General features: G+C 42.2%; 1 protein-coding gene across 1 annotated transcript in view; it reads left to right on the top strand.

Annotated features, from left to right (window-relative positions):
- The window catches only part of il16 (interleukin 16), a 59,591-nt gene extending 34,536 nt beyond the window's left edge, over positions 1-25,055 (top strand). Inside the window, exons 9-16 of the mRNA XM_078530472.1 lie at positions 98-594; positions 3,211-3,352; positions 4,017-5,544; positions 11,943-12,129; positions 16,068-16,169; positions 19,637-19,877; positions 20,859-20,990; positions 22,725-25,055. Coding sequence (XP_078386598.1) covers positions 98-594; positions 3,211-3,352; positions 4,017-5,544; positions 11,943-12,129; positions 16,068-16,169; positions 19,637-19,877; positions 20,859-20,990; positions 22,725-22,930 — 3,035 coding nt within the window. The 3' untranslated portion in view covers positions 22,931-25,055. The remainder of the gene's footprint in view (positions 1-97; positions 595-3,210; positions 3,353-4,016; positions 5,545-11,942; positions 12,130-16,067; positions 16,170-19,636; positions 19,878-20,858; positions 20,991-22,724) is intronic.
- Positions 25,056-25,710: the final 655 nt, after the last annotated feature.

Here is a 25,710-nt window from a genome sequence, read left to right as displayed (position 1 = left end):
GAAGAACTCTGACAATTTTTGCGGGTGTAGTGAGTATATTTTAGATACTGCTGTGTTAGCGAGCCTTCACTAAGATTGTAACTTTCCTCTTTTTAAGGCCTAAGGAAAAATGAAGCCTGTTGGCACAGAAAGCAAACGTGGGAGAGGTGCATGGACAGAAGTTTCATCAAAAAATCTCAGAAGCCAATGACTCGTTCGAGCAGTGACAGCAGTTACTTCAATAGTCCAGCCACTAACACCGGCACCATCTTCTACATCAACCATAGCAAAGGCTTTCAGGCAGAAATACCTGGCTCTGATGGCCAAATAGACACACACACTGATGCGATTGACTTCGCATCAGAGAATGGGCCAGAACAACTGCCCCACCTCACAAGGGATTTTCATTCAGTTCAAATTAACAGCAGGGAGCTTGATAAGCAAGTAACAGAAATGACTGACAGACACTGTAATGAGAGGACTCGTCCACCAACTCCACCACTGAGGACTTGGAGCATCCAGAGCAGCCTGCAAAAAGATCAACTTAGCACAGAAGCGAATGGAGATCTACACGTGCACGGAAAGGATGGACAATCCCGAGCTGACCACTGTCAGGTGGGAAAAGATCAAAACAGGTTTACAACTGCCCATGCGCATGGAGTCATAGATTGGGCCCAATGATAAGGCTTTGTTTGGTTTCACCAAATAATGTGTGGTGAATCTCAGCCAAAAGGTCAAACTAAACAAGGGGTTTGATCCGGCAAATGAAATGACAGTAGTAATTTTAATAGCAAGCAGACAAACAGATCCCTGTGAGGATGTGCTTTCAGTCACCAGCCCTGAATGACAATCATGCTGTTTAGGAAATCCTGCAGTAGGTGGATTATTCCATCTTGGGCAGGGGCAGACATAGGAGTGAATGTGATTGTCCACATGGATCTGCTGTTGGTCAGTGTTGGACAATCTGCAGAGAAGATCGGAATTCAATCTTTCCCGTTGGTCCGGTCGAGGGGAGTCCGTGCCAGAGCAGGGATGGAGCACAAAAAGGAAATAAATACTTTTGGGAAGAGCAAGAAAACCAACTGCCATCTCCTCACTCTCTTTTTCACCTCATTTTCTCTTCCCGTCATTGAATTTTCATTTCATTCATTGTGCCATTCTCTGTCTCTTTTTGTCTGTCTTTTCGAAACTATCATGCTTTTCTTCCTGTTCCACGTTTCTGTGGGCTAAATCGAATTCTTTATCCAGCGCTAAACCTGTTTGAGGTGAACTCCTGCCATCACAAAAGAAAGAAAAAGAAATTTACCTCGACTGTCCTTCTCTGTTTCCAATCCTCCCCTCGCTTGACTTCGCCTAGCCGAAAGGCCACAGTGATTTCCCCCATCAAGTCCGATTACATCATCTGCGCCTGATCTGTATATACGCCTGGAGAGTCCAGGGCACTGCCTGAAGGGTTGGCTATCTCTCAGCTTCCTAACTCTGCTGCCAGAATGGACCTCTGGGCAGGAATGAGGCCTGTGAACCCCAGCACAATCCCCTCTCAGTCTGCTGCCCCATCATATTGAAATGACCTGTCAGGTTTAACTATATGATTTAGAAACAGTGCTGATTGTGGGAGAGTTTAATAGTGGCGCTGGGTCCCAACACTGAAACAATGATCTACTGCTAGTGCTAGAATCCCTCAGCATAAAAAAATCAACTAAACCATCAATAGTAGCTAACCACGTAAAACCAATATTTCCTATCAGTACCTATTTACTAGCATAACATATTTTTCACAGATTTCTGTGTTTACGAAGCTTCTCTCAGTGCTCAGGTGACCTCCAGCTATGTTTAAGCAGTGTTCTGTGTGGCTATGAAGCTGTGCTCAGAGTAATAAGGCTTTTGCTCCAAATAATTTGCTGCACTAGTTCTGATATGTTTATGAAAACTGAAAGGCAGAATAGGAGCCAGCGACTTGGTGTGGGAGGCTGCTGCACAGCTTGATGTGGTTTAAATGAAGTGAACAATGACTGAAATCAGGTAAGTTGTAATTTTGCAAGTTGCATGCAGTGTATTCCTTGCAAAGTAACACTGCGTTCTGGTACAAAATGAATTCTCATCATTGCTCCATTTAACAGGTCAGATTCGGCTTTGGTTTGAGAAATGTACTACTACAATCATAAAACACAGAAGGAGGCCATTCAACCCACTGTATTTGTGCTAGCCCTTTGAAGGAGCTTTTCAATTAGTCCACTTCCCTATTCCTTCCCCATTAACTTGCAAACATTTCCTTTTCAAGTATTTATCCAAATCCCTTTTGAAAGTTATGGTTGAATTTCTTTCCATCAGCCTTTCAGATAGTGCGTTCCAGGTTGTGACAACTCAGGTTCCAATTGGTTACACAAAAACATGATTTCTGTTTATTTACCTGATTCAGGGTATGCAAATGAAACTGGCAGGAAATTTCTGTGTAAGTCCTGGTCAGGAAGATTGGCGTTAAGTTATGCCAATCCAAGAAATTCCAGGTCCCAAGTTTAATAAACCGAGTTCTTGGAACAAGAAAGGACTTACATTTATATAGCGCCTTTCATGTTCTCAGAATGCCCCAGAACTTTGTACCAGCAACGAAGTACTTTTGAAGTACGGACATTTATTGTAATGTAGGAATTTTGCACACCTACAGTAAAGTCCCATTACACAATGCGATAATGATCAGATAATGTTTTGTTTTAGTGTTGCCGGTTAAGGGATAAATCTTGATTAGGGCGCTGGGGAGAACACCTCTGCTCTTATTGCCTTCAAAATTGTGCAATTGGATCTTTAGCATCCACATGAAAGAGAAGACCCAGGCCTCAGTTTAATGTGTCACCTGACACTGCAACACGCTCTCAGTCCTGCACTGAAATGTCAGCCTGGATGTTGTGCTCCTGTCCCTGGAATGGGCCTGAACACACAACTTCCTGACCCAGAGGGGAAAAGTGCTACTACGGAGCTTAGCTTGAAACTCTGCCAGGACAAGATAACGGTTTCATGAATTTCATTATCCAAACACAGTGGACAATCCAGAAGTATTTAGTTGACAGTCCAATTACTCAGTCCTCATAAAATCACCAGCCGAATGATTTATATCAGCTACCTACTCAGTAGGTAATAATCTACCACCTATGCAGTCACTCAGTCGCTAAGATGAGGGGCAGGCTTATAACCAACCCGTACCTTTGAAATGAGAGTTTCCTGTTTGTTTCACAGGAAGTAAAGAACCTGCAGCCACAAGAAGATGAAGGAGTTTCCACTCACAATAACTTCTTCACTCCAATACCTTGTGGAGATCTAGATCAGCGTTTAAATTTACCGGATTCACATCAGCTTGAGTTAAGAGGAGCGATTCAAGGTATGTTTTCACTTGGAATTACAGGGACATTAGATTGGAGAGGGCTGGCGAGGCCCAATGCCTGTTTTTAATGTCTGCATTTTAAACATGTAAAGTCATTAAATTTCAGAGAGCAGAAAAAAATGATTTAACATAAATCTTATCAAGGAACTGTGTCAATCCATAGGAAACAAAAAAGCACTTAACTGGATGCAGGCTTTTAATTAATTGACCACATTTAAGTTAAAAATGTCATGGTTAACTGAGATGCTGAGTCCCCATTTTCTATTTTGGAAGATTTAAGGGATATTGTAGTGTTTCATTTCACCTTAATGAGTAATGATAAAACCCTGACCCTACAAACTACGTACTTCAATTAACACCAAAATTTTAAACTGCTTTGGCTTAACTTTTTCACTGGAAAGTGTTTTTCTTAAACTATTGGATGGAGAGGTAAGTGTTACACTTTCCCTTGTGGTTGCGTCTATATTCTGAATACTAATGAGCTCTCCACCCTCCCCATGCATGGAGTTTGTACAATGACATTGTGAACCAAATTTAAAGGGACACTGCACAAATATTTGCTTCAGATTTGCTGGGCTCACTTCTAAGCTTGCAGCATTATGCAATGTGGGAGTGATCGGTTTTAGAGCAATGTTATTAACTGATTGTTTTTGCAATTCAGGAAACTGCCCAGTGACAGCAAGGCCTCTGCTGAGAAGACAGGCGTGTGTGAATCCTTTTTGTGAGAGTGAGAAACAGGAAGTCTGTGTCAGAACTGCTGAAGACGCAGGAAACCTCCAAACCAGAACTATTTTTGCAATGATCGAAGAGTCGGGGGGTGAAGCAGTTCATAACGTGATGGCGGAGAACCAACTGACTGCAGAATCACAGGGACTTTCTAACCAGTCAACGCTCCCTCAAATAACAGAAAATCAGAATGGGGCTGAAAGCAAGCACAGTCTGTTTGTCGATGGACAATCTGATGGAGGTGGTTCTGTTGAGGTCAGCACGCCAAACACCACAGTTTCCAAATCAACTGCTTCACATGAAAATGAGACAAGAGAGACATTATCTACACCTGAGTTGGAAGGGGTAACTTTAGAAGACCTAAAACTAATTCTAACTGACTTAGGAGAAGAGGGAAGGACATCAGAACCCTTGCCTTGTGCTCTCGCGTCGCATTCTCAGTTCAAAGGATCCAGGGATGATAAAATGGAAACATTTCAAACTGATAACACCTTAGCACAGGGAAGAGCAAAGGCCCTTGCATTTGAAACCAATACAAATCAGGCTTCTTTAAGGCTTTGTCTCACAGATGATTTGAAAGCAGAGGGCAGTGTCACAACGTCAACAACTAAGAGCTCTAATGAAAAAGCCAATGTGAAGAAAGGGCCGCCTGTCGCTCCCAAGCCAATGTGGTCCCGCCAAAGTCTGAAAGCTTCAAGGAACGGGACACAGGTCGATGACATCACGATGAGGAGCAACAAGGAAAGAGGCTTTGCCTTGCCTAGAAGTTTAACTCCACAGGTCCAATCCATAAAACAAAGGATCCATTCGTTTGAAACACTCTCCAGTTCAGACGTCCCGGACAAAGGGAACAGAAAGGATACTTACTCACCATCCCCTGTCTTAGGTAAAACCGTGGAAAGAACCGTCTCTGCGCCGAGTGATTCAAAAGTAAGGCCTTTATCTCCAGACACTTTCAAACAGCCTCCTGATAATGGGAAAGTAGAACCCATATCCCAGAAGCTGGAGACTGAGGTGCCACCAGTATCCCAAGATGGCGAGATTACTTCAATATCTGCTCCTAGGAGAAGTATTAGTGGAAGTAGTGAACTACCCACCTCTCTATCAAATTCCCCACAGATTCCATCACCGGTGGTAAAATCACCTGGCCTGCGTACTAGAAGCTTCCCACTGGCTGCCAGTTCATCATATGAAGTTTGTGAAGTAAAAACAATGAGAGAAGGATTACTCTCAGCCAGTAGTGACAAAATACACACCATCAGCAACCAAGTCTCATATGCACTGATGAAAAGTGTACTTGCAATTCCTCAGTCACCAGGATCTTGCTATGGAAGCCCCTGGAACACATGCCCTGGCTCTCCTTACTCTCCATCCGATGAGGCTGGAGAGTTCTGGGCTGATAAATCCCCATTGGCATCACCGACAGTTAACAACTGTCAGCTGGAAAAAGGCTTCTCTCTCAGGTAGGACGTGTAAATAACTTAGCAATATTTGAGGACAAAGGTGTATGATTATGCTTTAAATCCATTTTGAAGTCTCAGTGAATCAAGGGGTATGGGGAGTGGGCAGGAAAGTGGCGTTGAGGCAGAAGATCACCAATGATCTAGTTGAATCAAGAAGCAAGTTTGAGGGGCTAAATGGTCTTCTCCTGCTCCTATTTCTTATGTTCTTATGAAGGTTGGCCTCTGCTAGTAGAGCTCTGTGATATCCACTAGTGGGTTCCTAAGAGCAGCAAGGAGCCAATGCATACTTCTGGGCCAGGATTTTATGGCCCCCGCCATGGTGTGTCTTTCCCCGGTAGATGCGGTGAGACATTTAAATCTCCATTCAGTTCAGCGGAACCGTAATATCCTCCCTTTGAGGGAGGTGGGAGGCTAATTGAGATTATTATCATTAAGTAACAAATCATAGGCAGTGATCTGCATGCCTCCTTGCCAACTGTGTAGCACAACAAAATCTTTCACTGCTGATATATATTTAGTGTAATCAAATTTACAGATTGTATGTCACTACTTATTACAATATAGATATAAATTTGCACCAAAAACACTCCATATTTGAATATAAAATCACTGAAGTCAGCAGTACAAAAAGGCACTTTAGTTGGTTTTACATTTGCTTCTGAGGCAGATGATTGATCGTCAAGCCTCAGTTTAGGAGCACTAGGCTGATGTTCCAGTGAGTTATTGAGGAAGTTCTATATTGTCAAATATATCACCCTTTGGATATGATACCAAGCTGAGACTGTTCTGGTGGTTCAAACATATATCAAAGGGCCAATTCAGAACGTTTCTGCTGCTGAAGTGAAGTCTTGTTGGAGAGAAGAGTGGGTTACATCACTAGCAGTGACTGATGTTGCTGTTAGTGGCAGCAGTGCATGCTATCCACAAGATGCATTGCAGAAACTCACCAGGGCTCCTTAGACAGCACCTTCCAAACCCACAACCGCTACCACCTAGAAGGACAAGGGCAGCAGACACACCACCACCTGGGAGTTCCCTTCCAAGCCACTCACCATCCTGACTTGGAAATACATTGCCGTTCCTTCACTGTTGCTGGGTTAAAATCCTGGAACTCCCTCCCTAACAGCACTGTGGGTGTACCTACACCACATGAACTGCGGCAGTTCAAGAAAACAGCTCACCACCACCTTCTCAAGGGCAATTAGGGATGGGCAATAAAATGCTGGCCTGGCCAGCAACACCCACATCCCATGAATGAATAAAAAAAAAACATGCAGTCTGCCTGAATTTTCCCTTACGCATTCAATAAGAATATCTCCCAGTGTCTTTAGCCAACATTGATCCTTCAGTCAACCCCAGATTACCTGATTGATCGTCTCATTGTAGATCTGGATCTATATAAAATTGTCACATTTGTTTCCGTAACAACAGTTACTGCACTTCATGGTAAATCGTTGTAGTTTTTCTCAAACTAGTAATATTACAGGAGAAATAAAATACTAATGGATTTAGTGAAAAAACAGAAATGGGGTTTTGAGTTCAGTCAAAGGGATAGAGATTATTGAACCAAATGGTCTTTCCCAACTTGAGAAGGTTCATATTATCCTGAATTCAGAGAAAGAAAAGAATGAGTGAATTAAATTATTTATTTATATAATGTCTTTCAAATCCACAGGATACCCTAAAAATTGACCAAATAAGACTTTTAAAGTGTAGTGTCAGTAGTAATGTTGGAAAATATTACAGCAAATTTGCATAATACAAATAAAACAGAAAATTCTGGAAATACCCAGCAAGTCAGGCAGCATCTGTGGATGGAAATAAAGTTAACATTTCAGGTCGATGACCTTTCATCAGAACTGAGGAAACTTGGAAATGTGATAGTTTTGAGTAAATGAAGAGGGGGAGAGGAAAGGAAGAACAAAAAGGAAGGTCCTCTTCACAATTTACTTTCCTACCTATCTTTGCGTTATCAGCAAATTTAACAACAATACATTCGGTCCCTTCATCCAAGTCATTGATATAGATTGTCAATAGTTGAGGCCCCAGCACTGATCCGTGTGGCACTCCACTCATTACATCTTACAAACTGGAAAATGACCCATTTATACCTGCTCTCTGCTTCCTGTTGGCGAACCAGTCTCTATCCATGCAAATATGTTACCCCCTAGACCATGAGCTCTTATTTTGTGTAGTAACCAAGTGCCTTTTGGAAATCTAAATATAGCACATCCACACGTTCCTCTTTATACATTTTGCTAGTTACTGCCTCAGAGAACCCTAATAAATTAGTCAAACACAATTTCCTTTCACAAAACCATGCTGACTCTGCCTGATTGCACTGAGATTTTCTAAGTGCCCTGCCATAACCTCCTTATTTCCCTATGACAGATATTAAGCCAACTGGCCTGCAGTTTCTTGCTATCTGTCTCACAATTCACAATTTTCCAATCTGATGGGGCCTTTCCAAAATCTACAGAATTTTGGAAAACTAAAACGAATGCGTCTACTGTCTCAGCAGTCACTATTAAGACCTTAGGATGAAGTTGATCATGACCTGGGAGCCTACCAGTCTTTAATTCTAATAATTTTCTCAGTACCCTTTCACTGATGATTGTAATTGTTTTAAGTTGCTCCCTCCCTTTCACCTCTTGATTTACATTTATTTCTGGGATGTCATTTGCGTCTTCTACAGTGAAGACAGACACAAACTATCTGTTCAATTCATCTGCCATTTCCTTATTTTCCATTATTAATTCCCAGGCTCACTCTCTCAAAGACCAACACTCACTTTAGTTACTCTTATCCTTTTTAAGTACCTGTAGAAACTCTTACTATCTGTTTTTATATTTCTAGCTAGCTTTCTCTCAAACTCTAATTTATCTCTCACTATTTTTTTAGTTATTCTATATTGTTTTTATATTCTGTCCGATCTTCTGATTGCCACTAATCTTCAATGCATGCTTTTTCTTTCAATTTGATACGATCTTTAACTTTCTTAGATAGCCATTAGCCTTAGTTAGGGATGATGCAACCTTCCCCTGGAATCTTTCTTTCTCGCTGGAATGTATCTTTGATATCTCCTTAAATGTCTGCCACTGCATCTCTACTGACCTATCCCTTAACCTAATTTCCCAGTTCATTTAGCCAGCTTTGTCTTCATACCCTCATAATTGCCCTTAAATGAGTTTAAAACACTAACCTTCTCTCCCTCAAACTGAATGTGAATTCAATCATATTATGATCACTGTTACCTAGGGGTGCCTTCACTATGAGGTCATTAATTAGTCCTGTCTCATTGCACATTACTAGATCTAGTATAGCCTGCTCTCCGGTTGGCTCTGGAACCTACTACTCTAAGAAACTATTCCAAAAACAATCTATGAACTCATCTTCCAGGCTACTTTGCCAATCTGATTTGTCCAATCTATATGTAGATTAAAATCCTTTCTCATAAGCTGTCATTATTTCTTCCTATATACCCCGTCCTACAGTGAAATTACTGTTAGGGGGCCTATAAATTACTCTCACAAGTGACTTCTTATCATTGTCATTTCTTATCTCTACCCAAACTGACTCTACTTCTTGATCTCCAGAACTAAGGCAATCTCTCTGTAATGTACTAATATCATCCCTAATTAACAGAGCAGCCCCTCCACCTTTTCCTAGCTCCCTGTCCTTCTGTAATGTCATGTACCCTTGAATATTCAGGTCCCAGCCTTTGTCATCTTGCAGCCATGTCTCTCTAATGGCTATCAGATCTTAACTATTTATTTCTATTTGACTTGACAATTCATCTGTTTTGTTATGAATGCTACGTGCATTCAGATACAGAGCCTTTAGTTTTGTCTTTTTACTACCTTTGCAACCTCTAGCCTCATTTATTGGCACACTTGGTACACTCTGACTTTTCCTGCCACACTCTGATTATCATTTCTCTTCTTGTTACCTTGCTTGTTTGCCTTGTCCTCTCCTTATAATTTATCACATCTTCCCCCCCTGGATCCAGTTCCCTCATTATTTGGTGAAAAGCCCTCTCTACCACCTTAGTTATACGACTTGCCAGAATACTGGTCCCAGCATGGTTCAGATGTAGAAAGTCCCAACGCTACAGCTTCCACTTTCCCTCGTACTGGGTGCCAGTGTTCTATGAATCGAAATCTATTTCTCCCGCACCAATCTTTGAGCCGCACATTTCATTCTCTCATCTTATTTATCTTGCGTCAATTTGCTCATGGTTCAGGTAATAATCCAAAGGTTATTACATTTGAGGTTCTGCTTTGTAAATTAGCCCCTAGCTACTCATACTCTCTAAGTAGAACCTCTTTCCTAGTCCTGCCTCTGTCATTGGTACCTTTGTGGACCTATTGAGTATTTCCAGCATTTTCTATTTTTATTTCTGATTTCCAGCATCTGCGGTATTTTGCTTTTCCACATTGCAACGTCTGACAACCAGTAATGAGAAAGATGATTAGATAATCTGTTTTGATGTATTGTTTGAGGGATAAATATTGATCAGGACCTTGTTGGAACTTTCCTGCTCTTTTCTGGAATAGTGCCATGGGTCTTTTACATTCGGCAGAAAGGGTAGACAAAGTCTCGACTCAACATCTCATCCAAAAGCTGGTATCTCAGACAGTGCAACACTCCTTCAGTACTGCACCTGAGTGTCAGCTGAGACTGTGAACTCAAGTTTCTAGAGTGTGACTTGAACCCACATCCTTCTGACATGGAGTTGAAAAAGCTATGTCTGAGAGAAGGCTGACTCTAAAATAAATTGCAGGTTTTTTTTCTGCATTCATGTCTGTAATTTATGTTTCTGAGCTATGGTAACTACGAACAAATGTCTGAAAATCTTTTGAGTCCTGTGGTCACATGTTGGGAGGTCCCCTAATTTAAATGGAACTTGCGGGTTGAATGAATTTTGCACACAGATGGTGCACAGGCTCCCAACATACAAACACGAATGTAGTGTATAATCAGCTCCACCATCAGATTATTGCTTTATTCACCCTTTCTTCACTGAGCAGGGAAACTCTTACATAAGAAGCTGTAATGTGAATGTATTGGTGATCAATGGATTCTTGTAATGTCAATGAGACAGTTCTGTATGGGGCCCTGTGATTTATTTTTCCTTTATTCTTTCATGGGATGTGGGCTCACTGGCAAGCCCAGCATTTGAAGCCCCTTCCCTAATTGCCCTTGAACTGAACATTTCAGAGGGCAGTTAAGAGTTAACCACATTGCTGTGGATCTGGATTTGGAAGCCAGGCCAGGTAAAGATGGCAAATTTCCTTCCCAAAAGGGCATTAGCGAACCAGATGGGTGTTTACAACAATCAATGAATGTTGCAATGGTGACCAATATTGAGACTAGCTTTATAATTCCAGATTTATTAATTGAATTTAAATTTCATCAGTGTGAACCCATGTCCCCCAGAGCATTAGCCTGCGGCTTTGGATTGCTAGCTCATTACCACAACTCCCCCATCTCCCCCAATAGTTCTGTATGGGTCCCTGTGATGTGAATTAGGTAAGAGCACCGATGGGCAGAAATATGATTTTTGCTCCTTAATGGAAAAGTTGCACTTGAAGAGATTGCCCTAGGAAATGGACAAACATACTCTGAGCATAAATTACAGACGTGAATGCAGAAATGAAAACAGCAATTTATTTTAGAGTCAGCTTTGCCTCAGAGACAGCTTTTTCAACTCCAAGTCAGAAGGATGTGGGTTCAAGTCACACTCTAGAAACTTGAGTTCACAGTCTCAGCTGACACTCGAGTGCAGTACTGAAGGTGTGTTGCACTGTCTGAAATACCAGCTTTTGGATAAGATGTTGAATCGAGACTTTGTCTACCCTTTCTGCTGAATGTAAAAGATCCCATGGCACTATTCAAAAAAAGAGCAGGAGAGTTCCAACGATGTCCTGATCAATATTTATCCCTCAAACAATGCATCAAAACAGATTATCTAATCATCTATCTCATTACTGTTTGTCAGACGTTGCAATGTGGAAAAGCAAAATACCGCAGATGCTGGAAATCAGAAATAAAAATAGAAAATGCTGGAAATATTCAATAGGTCCACGAAGGTACCAATGACAGAGGTAGGACTAGGAAAGAGGTTCTGCTTAGAGAGTATGAGTAGCTAGGGACAAAATTAAAAAGCAGGACCTCAAAGGTAATGATGTCTGGATTATTACCTGACCAGGCTAGGTCACTTAGCCTGTGGCTGGCACCATAGTATCTCATTCTTAGCTTCAGTGATGAGTGTACAATGTCCTCACTCCTGGCTGAAGTGAAGATAAATTGCATCCTGGTTTTGTGAGTTTCAGGTAAAAGCTTGCACAGTTTTCATGCATTAATTAACTAACGCTGGAGTGTGCCTCCTGTTTTAGACTTGCAGAGTTAAGATCCTGCACTATCAATCTGGCAGATGAAAATCGGAAGGAAGATGGTACAAAGGAACGGTCCTCATCATTATCTTCCTGTGTTTCCGCCCAGTCGGTCATGTCCTTGATTCCTGCAGAAGAACTGGAGAAACTGATAGAGGACGTGAACAGCCTGGATGAGGAAACCTTAAAGGTTCGAACATGAAGGAATGAATACATTGCCATGGCAAATAGCTTACATTGCTCACAGGACATGCTCTATCATTTTAAGGACAAATATGAATTAAATATTAAGGGAAAATCAAATTGAGGCAGAAGATCAGCCTTATTGAATAGCAGAGCAGGCTCAAGGGGCTGTAATGCCTTTTCATGTTCCTATTTCTTATGTTCGTATTAAAGAGCCCTTGGCAGCAAAAATGTGGGATATGTAAACTCATGGTCTGATTTGGAGACTCCATGATTGGAGTGCAATGCAAAACAGTGGCACTTGTAGCAAGAATACTCCTGACATGATGAGTTTCATTGGTGTGATTTTTATCTAGATGTTGCCATATCCTGAATCCCTCTCTCTGCAATTGGATGCTTAAGCACATTTACATACCTTAAAATAAGTTATTTATATTACACATAAAGGGTATAATTGTGATATTTCTCACTTGCTTGTGAGTCTTGCTACATAGGAGCACGGATCACAGAGGCAGCGTTATAATATTGTAAACTTACCTCGAAATTATGTCTAAGAGTCCACATTGACAGCAATGTCACATAATTACACCTATAGTGAAAACCCAGAAGGCCTCAGTTGTAGCTTGTTATCTACAATGTGAAGCTGCTATTCACACTTTTAGGCTAATGGTTTTTTTTAAATCTAATTTTATGTTTTGACCAAACAACAGCTGGGATGTGGGCTTTGCTGGCCAGGCCAGCATTTATTGCACATCCCTGGTTGTCCTTGAGAAGGTAGTGGTGAGCTGCCTTCTTGAACCGCTGCAGTCCATGTGGTGTGGGTACACCCACAGTGCTGTTAGGGAGAGAGTTCCAGGATTTTGACCCAGCGACAGTGAAGGAATGGCAATATATTTCCAAGTCAAGATGGTGCGTGGTTTGGAGGGGAACCTCCAGGCCGTGGTATTCCCTTCTATCTGCTGCCCTTGTCCTTCTAGGTCATGGGTTTGGAAGGTGCTGTCTGAGCAGCTTTGGTGAATTCCTGCAGTGCATCTTGTAGAAGTACACACTGCTGCTACTGTGAGTCAGTGGAGGAGGGAGTGAATGTTGATGCATGTGGTGCCAATCAAGCGGGCTGCTTTGTCCTGGATGGTGTCAAGCTTCTTGAGTGTTGTGGGAGCTGCACTCACCCAGGCAAGTAGAGAGTATTCCATCACACTCCTGGCTTGTGCCTTGTCGATGGTGGACAGGCTCTGGGGAGTCAGGAGGGGAGTTAACCGTCGCAGGATTCCTAGCCTCTGGCCAACTCTTGTAGCCACAGTATTTATATGGCAAGTCCAGTTCAGTTTTTGATGAATGGTAACCTCCAGGATGTTGATAGAGGGGGATTCAGTGATGGCAATGCCATTGAACATCAAGGGGTGATGGTTGGATTGTTTCTCGTTGGAGATAGTCTCAACATTAACCTCCCTGGAACACCACCTCACATCTACTGATGTAGTCAGATGGGCTGGTAATATATCTGGCCAGGACATGTTTCCTGTACAGCAAGCAGCATAGTGGAAAATGGTGAATGAATCCTGTATCTGGGTCAGTTAGGAGGGTGCTTTGCAATTAGCACAAGAGAACAAATAATATCAGAGATACAAAAGACCCATTCAGTGCAGGATATGAGTTTACGCCAACCCCCACTTCTTAGAATCAGTGAGTTGAATGATCAGTTAATCTGTTTGCTTTGCTGGCTGAGAAAGTCATATCCTGGCCAGATATATTACCAGCTCATGTGACCATGCCAGGAAATGTGGTGTTCTCAAGGGGTTAATGTCGAGACCACTGCTGTTCATTATTTAAATGTTTTGGGCTCAGAAATGGGAAGCACAATGTCAAAATTCGCAGGTGACATGATACTAAGGAGTATAATTAATACAGAGGAAGACTGTGACAAAATGCAGGAAGATTTGCAGTATGGGCAGGTAGATGGCAAATTAATTTTAATATAGATAAGGAAAAGGAAGAATGCGCAGGGTTACGGGGAGAAGGCAGGGGGATAGCACTAGGTGAGTTGCTCATTCAGAGAGCAGGTACAGTCATGACAGGCCGAATGGTCACATGTGCTGTAACCATTCTGTGATTCTGTGAAGTGCAAGATGATGTATTTTGGTAGGAGAAATAAGGAGGCCAACTAGTCCTTGGGAATGAGAGTTTAATTAGGGTTTGGAACAGAGGGATCTGGAGATTCAGATTTACAAATCAATAAAAGTAGCGATGCAGGTCAATAAAAAATGCAAACCCAGCTGTGAGGCTCATTTCAAGAGGAATAGAATTGAAAAGCAGGGAGGTAATTCTAAACTTGTGTAGAGCCTTGGTTAGATCACTCTTGGAGTACTGTGAACAATTTTGGTTTCCATATAATGGAAAGGATATAGAGGCACTGTTAAAGGTGCAAGAAAGATTTACAAGGATGATAGCAACACTGAGAGGTTATAGCTATCAAGAAAGACTTGACTGGGCTTCTTTGTGCAGCAAAGAGGAGGCTGGGGGTGACCCGATGAAGATTTTTTAAATTCTGAAAGGGTTTGATCGGTTAGATCACAATTGGCAAGCGCAAGCCTCCAGTTGCGGGAGTTCAAAACTAGGGGTTGTAAATGTAAGATAGTCACTAATAAATCCAAAAGGGAATCCAGGAATCACTTCTTTACTCAGAGTGCACTAAGAATGTGGATCTTGCTACCACATGGGAGTATTTGAGATGAATAGTATGTATGCATTTAAAAGGAAGCCAGGTAAACACATAGATAAAAACAAAAAGCTAAAAGCTACTGCGGATGCTGGAAATCCAAAACAAAAACAGAATTACCTGGAAAAACTCAGCAGGTCACCTTAAACCAGTTTATATTTCTCCCTTCTTCTAATTATGCTTCAGTTCTGCCGAAGGGCCATGAAGGCTCGAAACGTTAACTGATTTCTTCTCCGCCGATGCTGCCAGACCTGCTGAGTTTTTCCAGGTAATTCTGTTTTTGTTCCAGGTAAACACATGAGGGGAAAGGAATAGAGGGATGTGTTAACAGGGTGAAATGAAACAGGATGGGAGGAGGCTCATGTGGAGCATATTCAGACTATTTGGATGAATGGCCTGTTTCTATGCTGTAAACTCTTTCTAATTCTATGTTATATCAGCATTGCTCATTAAGGTGAGTAGACACTTCTCTACATCTTACAGATGCTCTGTGGAGGGTGTTTTGTAATCCACATTAATACTCCAGCGTGGAGTTGAAAAAAAGTGTTGCATTATTGGAGCTGCAATCTTTCTCTTTTTTGCAACTTTAAGCTACGCCATTGATTGTCTGCTCTGATAGTTCAATTAGATGTTAAAGATCCCATGACATTCAAAGAAGGGCACTTGACTTCAACCAATGCCAACAAGTTCAAAAATGTTTCAGAGATCTGGAGATACAAAGGTGGCATCAGTAAAAGTGACCATGTAGCTATGGTCACTAGATTATTGTAAAGGTCTAACTGGTTCAGTCATGTCCATCTTGAAATGCCGTCCTTACCCAATGTGGGCCTATATGGGATTCCAGTCATGCACCAACATGGTTGGCTCTTAATTGTTCCCTTAAGTGGATCTAACAAGCCACACCATTAAACCATTGCTCTCCTGCGAAATAGTTTTGTCGGGTCTTTTACATACCCTTGAGAAGGCAGCTGGGACCTCAGTTTAACATCTTATCCATATATTGGCATCTCCAATAGTTAGAACTCCCTCACTATTGCACTAGGAAGCCTAGATTCAAGTCTGTGGACTGGGACTTGAACACACAATCTGCTGCCTCAGAGGTGAGAATGCTATCTACTGAGCATGGCTTGTAGAATGGCATTGAGAACTTTCTGTTGGTAGATATAGAGAGTATATATATAGATAGATATAGAGAGTAAATCTTTACTATAATCATTACCACTTCACAGCAATTTGAAGACATTCACGTTGTAGTCCTGCACAAAGAGGAAGGGTCTGGACTTGGATTCAGCATCGGTGGAGGGATAGACCTGGAAAACAAAGTGACAACCGTGAGTACCAACAGGGAAGAAAGCCCTGCAGAAGCTTCAACGTGAAGTGAAAACATTTCCTGTGATGTGACTGTCATTCATCTGGTTCATACTTGGAAAAATATATCCAGTAGCGTACTCCCAGACAGTGAGATCCTAGGATAGTGTTGGTGTTCAATGAATCCAAAATGGCGGAAGGCTTCCTTCTGGGTGCATTGGCCATTTGTTGGATGCAGGTCAGACTCCTCTTACTAGGGGCAAGATTTGACTCTCCCCCACCCACCTTACTGATAGGGATGAGTGGGGAGGGAGGTGGGCGGACATGAAAACTTGTGATGCCTGCATGCCGCATAGCTGGCACCATCCTGCCCACCGGGACATTTCCTAAGCGAATTAATGTCCTTTTAAGGCCTGTTGCCAGAGGCAAACTGGAATTTTTCCAGTAGGCCTAAGTGCCCTCCTGAGGCTTCGGGAACAGACCAGTTGTCTGGAGCTGGCTTCCTGGCAACAGACTGTGGGGCCAGCACCCCGGGCAGTCTTAGAGGTCTTCCCTATCTGCTTGGCCACAGCTGCAGCCACAGGCCACCCCATGGAGAGGTCACCCTCCACAATGGTGGCCTGGCTGCTGAAGACATTTTTTTTTTAATTAAAAAGTTTAAATAGTTAGAGAGAGGGTGCCTCAAGATGGAAGTACCCTCTCTCTCCCTTATCCTATGTGGTTAATGATTTTTGTGACTGTGATGTAACGACCATAAGACTTTTCCTTGTTGCTTTGGGAAGGAACATAGCAACAGGAGGAGGCTATTCAGCTACTCGATTCTGTTCCACCATTCAATTAGATCATGACTGATATATAACTTTTCCCGTCTTGGTTCCATAACCCTTAATGCCCTTGCCTATTAACCTCAGTTTCTATTTTTTTCAATTAACTCCAGACTCAACAGCTTTTTGTGAGAAGTGGTTCTAAATTTCCACTACCTTTTTTATGAAGGAGTGCTTCCTGACAATACAAAAAATAGGGTAGTAATAGTGGGGAATTTCAACTTCCCCAATATTAACTGGATTAGTCATAGTGTGATAGGTTTAGAGGCAGCGGAATTCTTAAAATGCATCCAGGAGAGCTTTTTAAGCCAGTACATAGAAGGTCCTACAAGAGAGGGGGCGAGGGTCCTGGACTTAATTTTAGGGAATGAAGCCAGGCAAGTGGTAGAGGTATCAGTGGGGGAGCATTTTGCAGATAGTGATCATAACTCTGTTAGATTCAAGGTTGTTATGGAAAAGGACAAGGATGGGCCAGAAATCAGAGTTCTAAATTGGGGGAAGGCCGATTTTAATAAGATCAGATATGATTTGGCCAGAGTGGACTGGGAGCAACTACTTTTAGGTATAACTGCACCAGAGCAGTGAGACTCATTCAAGAAGGAAATAGGGAGAGTACAGGGCCAACATATTCCAGTAAAGACAAAGGGTGGGACCAACAAATCCAGGGAACCCTGGATGTCGAGGGATATACAGGATTGGATAAAGAGAAAAAAGGGAGGCTTATGGCAGATACCGAGGGCTCAAAACAGCAGACGCCCTAGAGGAGTATGGAATGTGTAGGGGGGAACTTAAAAAGGAAATTAGGAGATCAAAAAGGGGGCATGAAAGAAACATTGGCAGGTAAAATAAAGGAAAATCCAAAGTTATTTTACAAGTATGTTAAGAGTAAGTGGATAACTAGGGAAAGAGTAGGGCCCATTAAGGACCATAGTGATAATTTGTGTGTGGAGCCGGAAGACGTAGTTAGGGTTCTAAATGAATACTTTGTGTTGGTGTTCACAAGTGAGAGGGACGATATGGGTATGGAAATCAGGCAGAAGGACTGTGATATAATTAAAGAAATTAGCATAGAAAGAGAGGAGGTTCTTAGTGGTCAGGCAGGCTTAAAAGTAGATAAATCTCCAAGCCCGGATGAAATGTATCCTAGGCTGTTGAGTGAGACAAGGGGGGAGATAGCAGGGGCGCTGGCAATAATTTTCAACACCTCTCTGGCCACAGGAGAGGTGCCAGAGGACTGGAGGACAGTCAATGTGGTACCGTTATTCAAGAAGGGAGGGAGGAATAAATCAGGGAACTACAGGCCAGTCAGTCTAACCTCAGTGGTGGGGAAACTATTGGAAGCAATTGGTGGGGTGGTAAATAGTGAGGAGGATAGCCTTAGATTGCAGGAGGATATAGACAGGCTGGTCAGACGGGCTGATCAGTGGCAAATGGAATTTAATCTGGATAAGTGTGAGGTGATGCACTTGGGCAGGACAAACAAGGCACGGGAATACACGATGAATGGGAGGACCCTGGGAAGTACCGAGGATCAGAGGGACCTTGGTGTGCATGTCCACCGGTCCCTTAAGGTAGCAGGACAGGTAGATAAGGCGGTTAGGAAGGCATATGGGATACTTGGCTTTACTAGCTGAGGCATAGAATATAAGAGCAGGGAGGTTATGCTGGAACTGTATAAAACTCTAGTTAGGCCACAGCTAAAGTATTGCGTGCAGTTCTGGAATCCGCATTGTAGGAAGGATGTGATTGCACTAGAGAGAGTGCAGAGGAGATTTACCAGGATGTTGCCTGGGCTGGAGGGCTTTAGTTATGAGGAGAGATTGGATAGACTGGGGTTATTTTCCCTGGAGCAGAGGAGATTGAGGGGGGACATAATTGAGGTGTATAAAATTATGAGTGGCATAGATAGGATAGACAGGAAGGAACTTTTCCTCTTGGTGGAAATCAGGGGGCATAGATTTAAGGAAAGGGGCAGGAAGGTTTAGAGGGGATGTGAGGAAGAAATGTTTTTACCCAGAGGGTGGTGGGAACCTGGAACTCACTGTCTGAAAGGGTGGTAGAGGCAGAAACCCTCCTAACATTTAAGAAGTATTTAGATGTGCACTTGTGATGCCATGGCATACAAGGCTATGGGCCTAGTGCTGGAAAATGGGATTAGAATAGTTAGGTACTTGTTTGACCGGTGCAGACTCGATGAGCCCATGGGCCTTTTTCTGTGCTGTCGACCTCTAGGCCTCTATGACTCTATGACCACTGAATGGCTTAACTCAATTTTGAGGTTATGCCTCATTCTTCTGGACTCCCAACAGAGGCAATAATTTTCATCCACCCTACTAACTCCTTTAATCACCTTAAACATCTCAATTGGATTGCTATTTAATTTTTCTATACTGTGGGAATTTAATAATTGAACGGCTAGCCCTAGTATCATTCTGCTGAATCTGCACTTCACCCCCTCCTAGGCCAATAGATCCTTTTTGAGGTGCGTTACCCAGACCTGAATGCAGTCCTCCAGACGGAGTCTAATCAGAGCATTATATGTGTTTGTATTGTAATAGCGTGACATGCATTTGTTTGTGGAGTGGCCAACTAAAAGAGGCAAACTTTCCCAGCTAGCTAATAAATTTGTCGTGAACTTTTTCTACTTATCTCTCCTAAACCAACAGGTTCACAGGGTGTTTTTGAATGGACTGGCAGCTCAGGAAGGAACAATTGAAAAAGGAGATGAGATTTTGTCAATCAATGGACAATCTCTGAAAGGTGTGACTCATACTGAGGCTCTGGCTATCTTGCGCCAGGCTCGACTCCCAAAGCAATCAGTGATTGTGATACACAAGGCCAAAGAAGGTGAAAGCAAACCCAATACTTCAACCGAATGCTCATCAACTGAGAATCCCACAAGTTCAGGTCAGCATTTCCTTAGAGATAACTTAATTAATTATTTTTTTTAACAGGCTTGAATGCATCTCTACAAACTTTCTTGGACCAATAAAACTCTCAGTTTTTGTTTGGCACACTCTTTGGACAATGAGACACAATGAGTGGTACTGTAAGATTGGCAGGTTTCTATAAGACAGGACCAACCCTGCCAAGGATGGACAAGGTCAAAATGCAACAGTCCACCTAGATCCAACCTAATGGTTTAAATAAAAGTCAAACAAGTAGATAGAAGCTATACAACAATTCAGAACGCAATTCCCAAACTGTGGGCCACACCTCCAATTGCGGGACACAGAAACAGTGAATGGGGTTGCAAGCTCCCCCTCCTCTGAGACTGTGCCCCACACTTTCCCTTTCCCTTCTCGTCTCTCAGTCTCTCTCGTTCTGGGCCATGTGCTCCTCCCTGCGGTTGCTTCACTGAATCTTGAAGCACTGAATCATGAACCTGATGGCGATGTCTATGTTGTTGAGCTGCCTGTCTGAGCCTAACACTGGTGTTGCGGTATGACCTGGACTCCAACATCAGCCACCTCAAGGCACTCAACCTGTTCTTCTGCTGCGTCATGGCCGAGGTCCCTGAGCTGGAGCGGCTCAGATGATGTAATGGACTGATGAGTACATAAAATAATATTTTTTAAACCACTTTTAAAGTAGACTTTTTAATATTTATATGATACATAATTTGATCTGTAATACGCAAACTTTAATAATTGTATGCTGAATGTTACTTAGCTGTCTCATTAATTTACTTATTGATCAATGCAATGGAGTTGTGTGGAGGCTTAATGGATCAGCTGGTCTTTTCCTGCCCACCATTTTGTATACTGAGATGTTGTGAAGCTATTCTACTTCCTTGCTGTCTTGTACCTGATCAAAGCTAACATTAACATATCTGAACAATATATCTTAGTACTCCTACTGACAGGCCATTTGTGTTATTACTTACAGCAACAGAAGATAAATTGAACACTTTCACTGTGGAACTGGAAAAAAACGCAGGAGGTTTGGGCTTCAGTTTGGAAGGGGGAAAGGGCTCCATTCATGGAGACAAACCATTGATTATCAACCGGATTTTTAAAGGTAAGTAGGACAACCTGCTATGGTATGGCTTTTGCAAATATATGAGCAATTTGAGAAATGGTGTGTGATGAGTGTAACGTGTGTGGGAGGAACAGGTGACTTTCAGCTCCTGGAGTAGAAATTGGTTATGTCCCATATATTCAAGTAAACAATGGGAGGCGGTGATTACAGAAACTGATCAGTCTTACGCCTGAAAAATCGCTTCACTGAGCACCAAATTCTTCTCACTATTCCCAAAGTTTTCCACGACAGGGGAGTTTCTTCATCTCAGGTCTGGTGTAGATTCATTGACAGAGATTGATCACCGCGATTAGTCAACAACTAATTCCATTATGGTTATATCATGTGATTATGAGGCACTGAGATGAGGTGTTGCCTTTTATCCACTAGGAAATGCCGTTTTCCTATGACTGTATGTGTGAGGTTGGTCCACAGTTGTAAGGTATGAAAATTACAGGTGGGCAGGAAAAGACCAGCTGATCCATTAAGCCTCCACACAACTCCATTGCATTGATCAATAAGTAAATTAATGAGACAGCTTAGTAACATTCAGTATACAATTAAAGTTTGCGTATTACAGATCAAATTATGCATCATATAAATATTAAAAAGCCTACTTTAAAAGCGGTTTAAAAAATATTATTTTATGTACTCATCAGTCCATTACATTACATTATTAAATCCTGAAGCTATAAGTGGCAGACAGAAACTTCCATTAGCAAATGGTGTGTGCACAACGTGTGGATGGAAATTGTGGACTGTGTTTGTGCGATTTTCTATCGCACGCTCTTCACAAGTGAACGTACCTGTTGGGGGCATGAGATCAGATTATTTACCCTAGTTCCTCGACCGGTAATCATTTTAGGTCATATCACTTTGGATGTCTTGTACAGTGGTTTTGTGGATTGCTTATCTGTGGTCAGATTTTCAAAAGAACTTTTATTGAAAATATTGAGTTCATAGCTCCGATAGGATTGGGCCACTTCTGCCACTGAATACAATGGCCCTTTAAAAATCATTGTTTCCCTGACATGTGCTGAGGGAATTGAGCGCAAATAAACAGGTTTCACACCGTCTGCCATTTTGTCAACATGACTAAGGCCAAACGTGTGTTATTAGGATGAATTTATCAATGCCACAGTCCATGCCGGGAGCTACGTTCCAGGAGACTGCAGGATGGAGCTCAGGCTAACACATTCTCCCTTTCCCCAAACATGTATTAGCAGCATGATGGGAGGATGAATGGCTGAAATGGAGGAAGGATAGAAATATGGAAGACGTACAGTTACGTAGCACCTTTCACAACCATAAGACACCCCAAACTGCTTTACATCTAATTGAGCAAACTTGAAGCACAGCCACAATTGTAATGAGGGGAAATTGCCTGAAATAGCCAATAGTAATCGCTTGCAACTGGAACACTATTCTACAAAGGGGGCTATTCTTTGACTGTGAGCTCCCAACAGGCTGCTCCCTGGGGGGTACTATACCTGGATCGTCAATGACTACTCGCATTTGACTTTCCTTTAGTCCCCCTGATTACACAAACGGGACCAGAAGCTCAGTGAGCGTGTGCACAAGCCTCTACTGTGTACAGCTGTACCTGACTGCCCTTAATACTATATGCAAAGCATGTTGTTAAAACTGTAGAGTTTCGCCATGCATTTTCAGAGTCTTGTTTTGTAGCTAACAAAGATAACTTTCATTTATTTTTCCCCCCCCTGGACCTCACAGGAGGAGCACTTGAACAGAGCAACATTATCCAGGCTGGAGACGAGCTACTGCAACTAAACTCCACCATCCTGCAAGGTCTCAGCCGGTTTGAGGCTTGGAACGTGATCAAGTCTTTGCCCATTGGCCCCAGCAAAGCAGTAATTAGGAGGAAAGGTCCCATTTCTAGTACAGTCAAAGCCACAGAGGTGTCACAAGCTGCTGAATAAAGCCCTTAATAACCAACTAAGAACCATGTAAACTTACTGTAAAGACATCTCTTCCACATAGTCCACATTCTGGTTTAACTGAATTATGTACAAATGTCCATAGGGATGCACTGTGACAGATGGAAGTTGTTAAACCTTTTAAACTGGCTCGTTCTGTGAACAGATTGAGGTTTGGTCTCTATTAAGCAATTTTATTCATCGGTAGTGAGCAAGCTTCATGTTGTGCCAGATCTAGGCTTGCTCTTAGCTCTTGCACACTCGCTGCTCTCCATATCTATCAGGGAGTGCTGGGCAAGATTTCAATCCGGCACATATGACTCAATTCATTCCACTGCTGCATATTTTTTAAAAACAGTTTGCGTCCATTAATTATAAATGCGTGAGCACAATAAAAGCTTCATGAATTGCTAATTATCCAATAACTGTAGTTATTCTCACAGGTACACAAACTTCATTGTTCTGTATGCTCCATCTGCAGGGCTGTGCGGAGAACACCCAGTAGATAAAGGAAGGGCACTGCATTAAATGTTCAATGAAGAATGTGAAGTTAAATTAGTGAGAGGGTCATCAAGGCACTTGTGGGAAGAAAAAAAGCAAAATGTCTAAAATTCAATAAACACTCTGCCCACTGTTTCATACTGTCTACAACCTCAACACCAAAGCGGAGGTTCCAACCCTGTATTGTCTTCATCACAGACTGTCTACTTCCTCTGCTGTACCATCACCTGCCTCTGTCAGGATGACCAAATGTCCTGCATTTTACGGGATTGTCCCTTATTTTGATTGTTTGTCACATGTCTCTTCGGTCTTTTGTTCTGTATTTCTAAGACAGTTTGTGGGAGACTAAGCCTTGGAGTCTCCTCTTGCATTTGTCTTTTTTTTGTGAGCACGCACACCAGGGGGAGTTATGCTCACCTGAAGCCTCCCCCTACCCCCATTCTTATGGTCACAAACACCCCTCACCCCCATCGGGTCCCATGGCTAATGTTTCCCTTATTCTATTTCTTAAGGATTGGTCATCCTGGCCTCTGTCCACCTGAAACTCTCCTGACTGCCCTCCCATATTCTGCCCTCCATAAAATGAACTCATCCAAAACTCTGCTGTCTCTACCATATCCCATACCCTTTGCCCTTGTCCTCTATGATCCTTTATTATTTGACTCCATTGCCTCAAACTCAAACGTTCATCATTTTTAAATCCCTCATGGTTTCAACCCTTTCTGTCCCTGCACCCTCCACCAGCCCTACAGCCCTTACCCCAAAATTCTCCATTGCTCCAACTTTGTCCCCGTATAACATCCCCCACAACCCCATCATCATTACACCATTGCCTCCAATAGGCCCCTGATCTAGATTTTCCCCTTAAACCTCCCTGTTTCTCCACATCCCTCCTTCAAAACACACCACCTTGACTTCCTCCACAGGCCTCTTCCTTTCAGTCAGAATCCAATTTGTTTGATAATGCCTTCTGCAGTAAAGCAGCTTTATAAATGCAAGCGGATTGCTAACTTGCTCATTTGTAGCTTGCCTACATAATTAATTTCTGAACGGAGGTTAATCACAACATCATGAGTGAAAACTGGGAATTGGAACAAGCCCTAAGATAGCCGAATAATTCATAGAGTACCTTACAGCTCAACAAGAATCTCCATCCTATTTCAGGGTACTGTGACAATCTCATTATATAGGAACAGGAAAAAATGGAAATACTGGAATTCTGAAGTAAATGAGAAAATGCTGGAAGTACAGAGATCAGTCAGCAACTCTAAAAATAAAAACGTTACAGTTTCAAAGAACCTGAAAAACCTCAAATGTTAACCTGTCCTTTTCCGTTACTGATACAGATCGACCTGCTGAGTATTCCATTGCTTTGTACCTCACTACTTAAGAGCTTTGATGCATTAAGATTCAGACTGGTTAACACTGCTAATAAAATGGTCTGCTCTGTACTTTAATTGTTTCACCAGTTTACGTGTAATCATGAACAGCACAGTACAATAGGCAATGCCTTCAGCAGGTTTATGGTTTCAAAAGTAGTTCACTGTTTTGGTTTCTGTTGAGAATTTGTACCAATTACACAAAATAAAGACTCCAGCATGTGGTGGCAGTCTGGGTTCAACCCCAACACTTATTGGAATATGGAGAATGGTAATGAAGTAATACAGAAACAAAAAGACTTGCATTTACACAGTGGTTTTCACAACTTCAGGTTATCCCAAAGCACTTTACAACCAATTAAGCACTTTCAAGGTGTAATCACTACAGTCAATTTGCACAAAGACTGCAAAGCAATAATGACCAAATAATCATCTTTAAGTATCAGTTGAGGGATAAATCTCAGGACAGACATATCGGCAAGGGAGAGCTCCCCTGCCCTACTTCCAAGTAGCATCACGGGATCTTTTACTTGCACCTGAAGGGGTGGGACCTTGGTTTAATGCCTGATCCAAAAGACGGCACTACCTCAGTACTGCACTAGAGTGACAGTCTAATTCTTTGTGCTCAATTCTCTGGAGTGGGACTTGGATTTTCTGACTTTGAAGCTAGAGTGCTACCATTGAGCCAAAGCTGACTCGTGATAAATGCAAGTTCTTTCTTAAACGCTGACAGTGCTGTTACCATATTTGCAGCTTAAGCCTCTACTCCAAGGACTTGGTGTGAATTTTAGGCAACAGAAACTCTTGTTAATGTGGATTTCTCAGAAAATTGGTTTGGCAGCTAAGAGTGGCAATTGTTTTATGTGCACCTCGGACTCGGATAACAAAAAAAATAAGATAAAT

This window comes from Cetorhinus maximus, chromosome 26 (assembly GCF_964194155.1).
Source record: "Cetorhinus maximus chromosome 26, sCetMax3.hap1.1, whole genome shotgun sequence".
Lineage (NCBI taxonomy): Eukaryota > Metazoa > Chordata > Chondrichthyes > Lamniformes > Cetorhinidae > Cetorhinus > Cetorhinus maximus.
The sequence above is the reverse complement of the archived record's forward strand: the minus strand, read 5'-3'. Positions and strand labels throughout refer to the sequence as shown.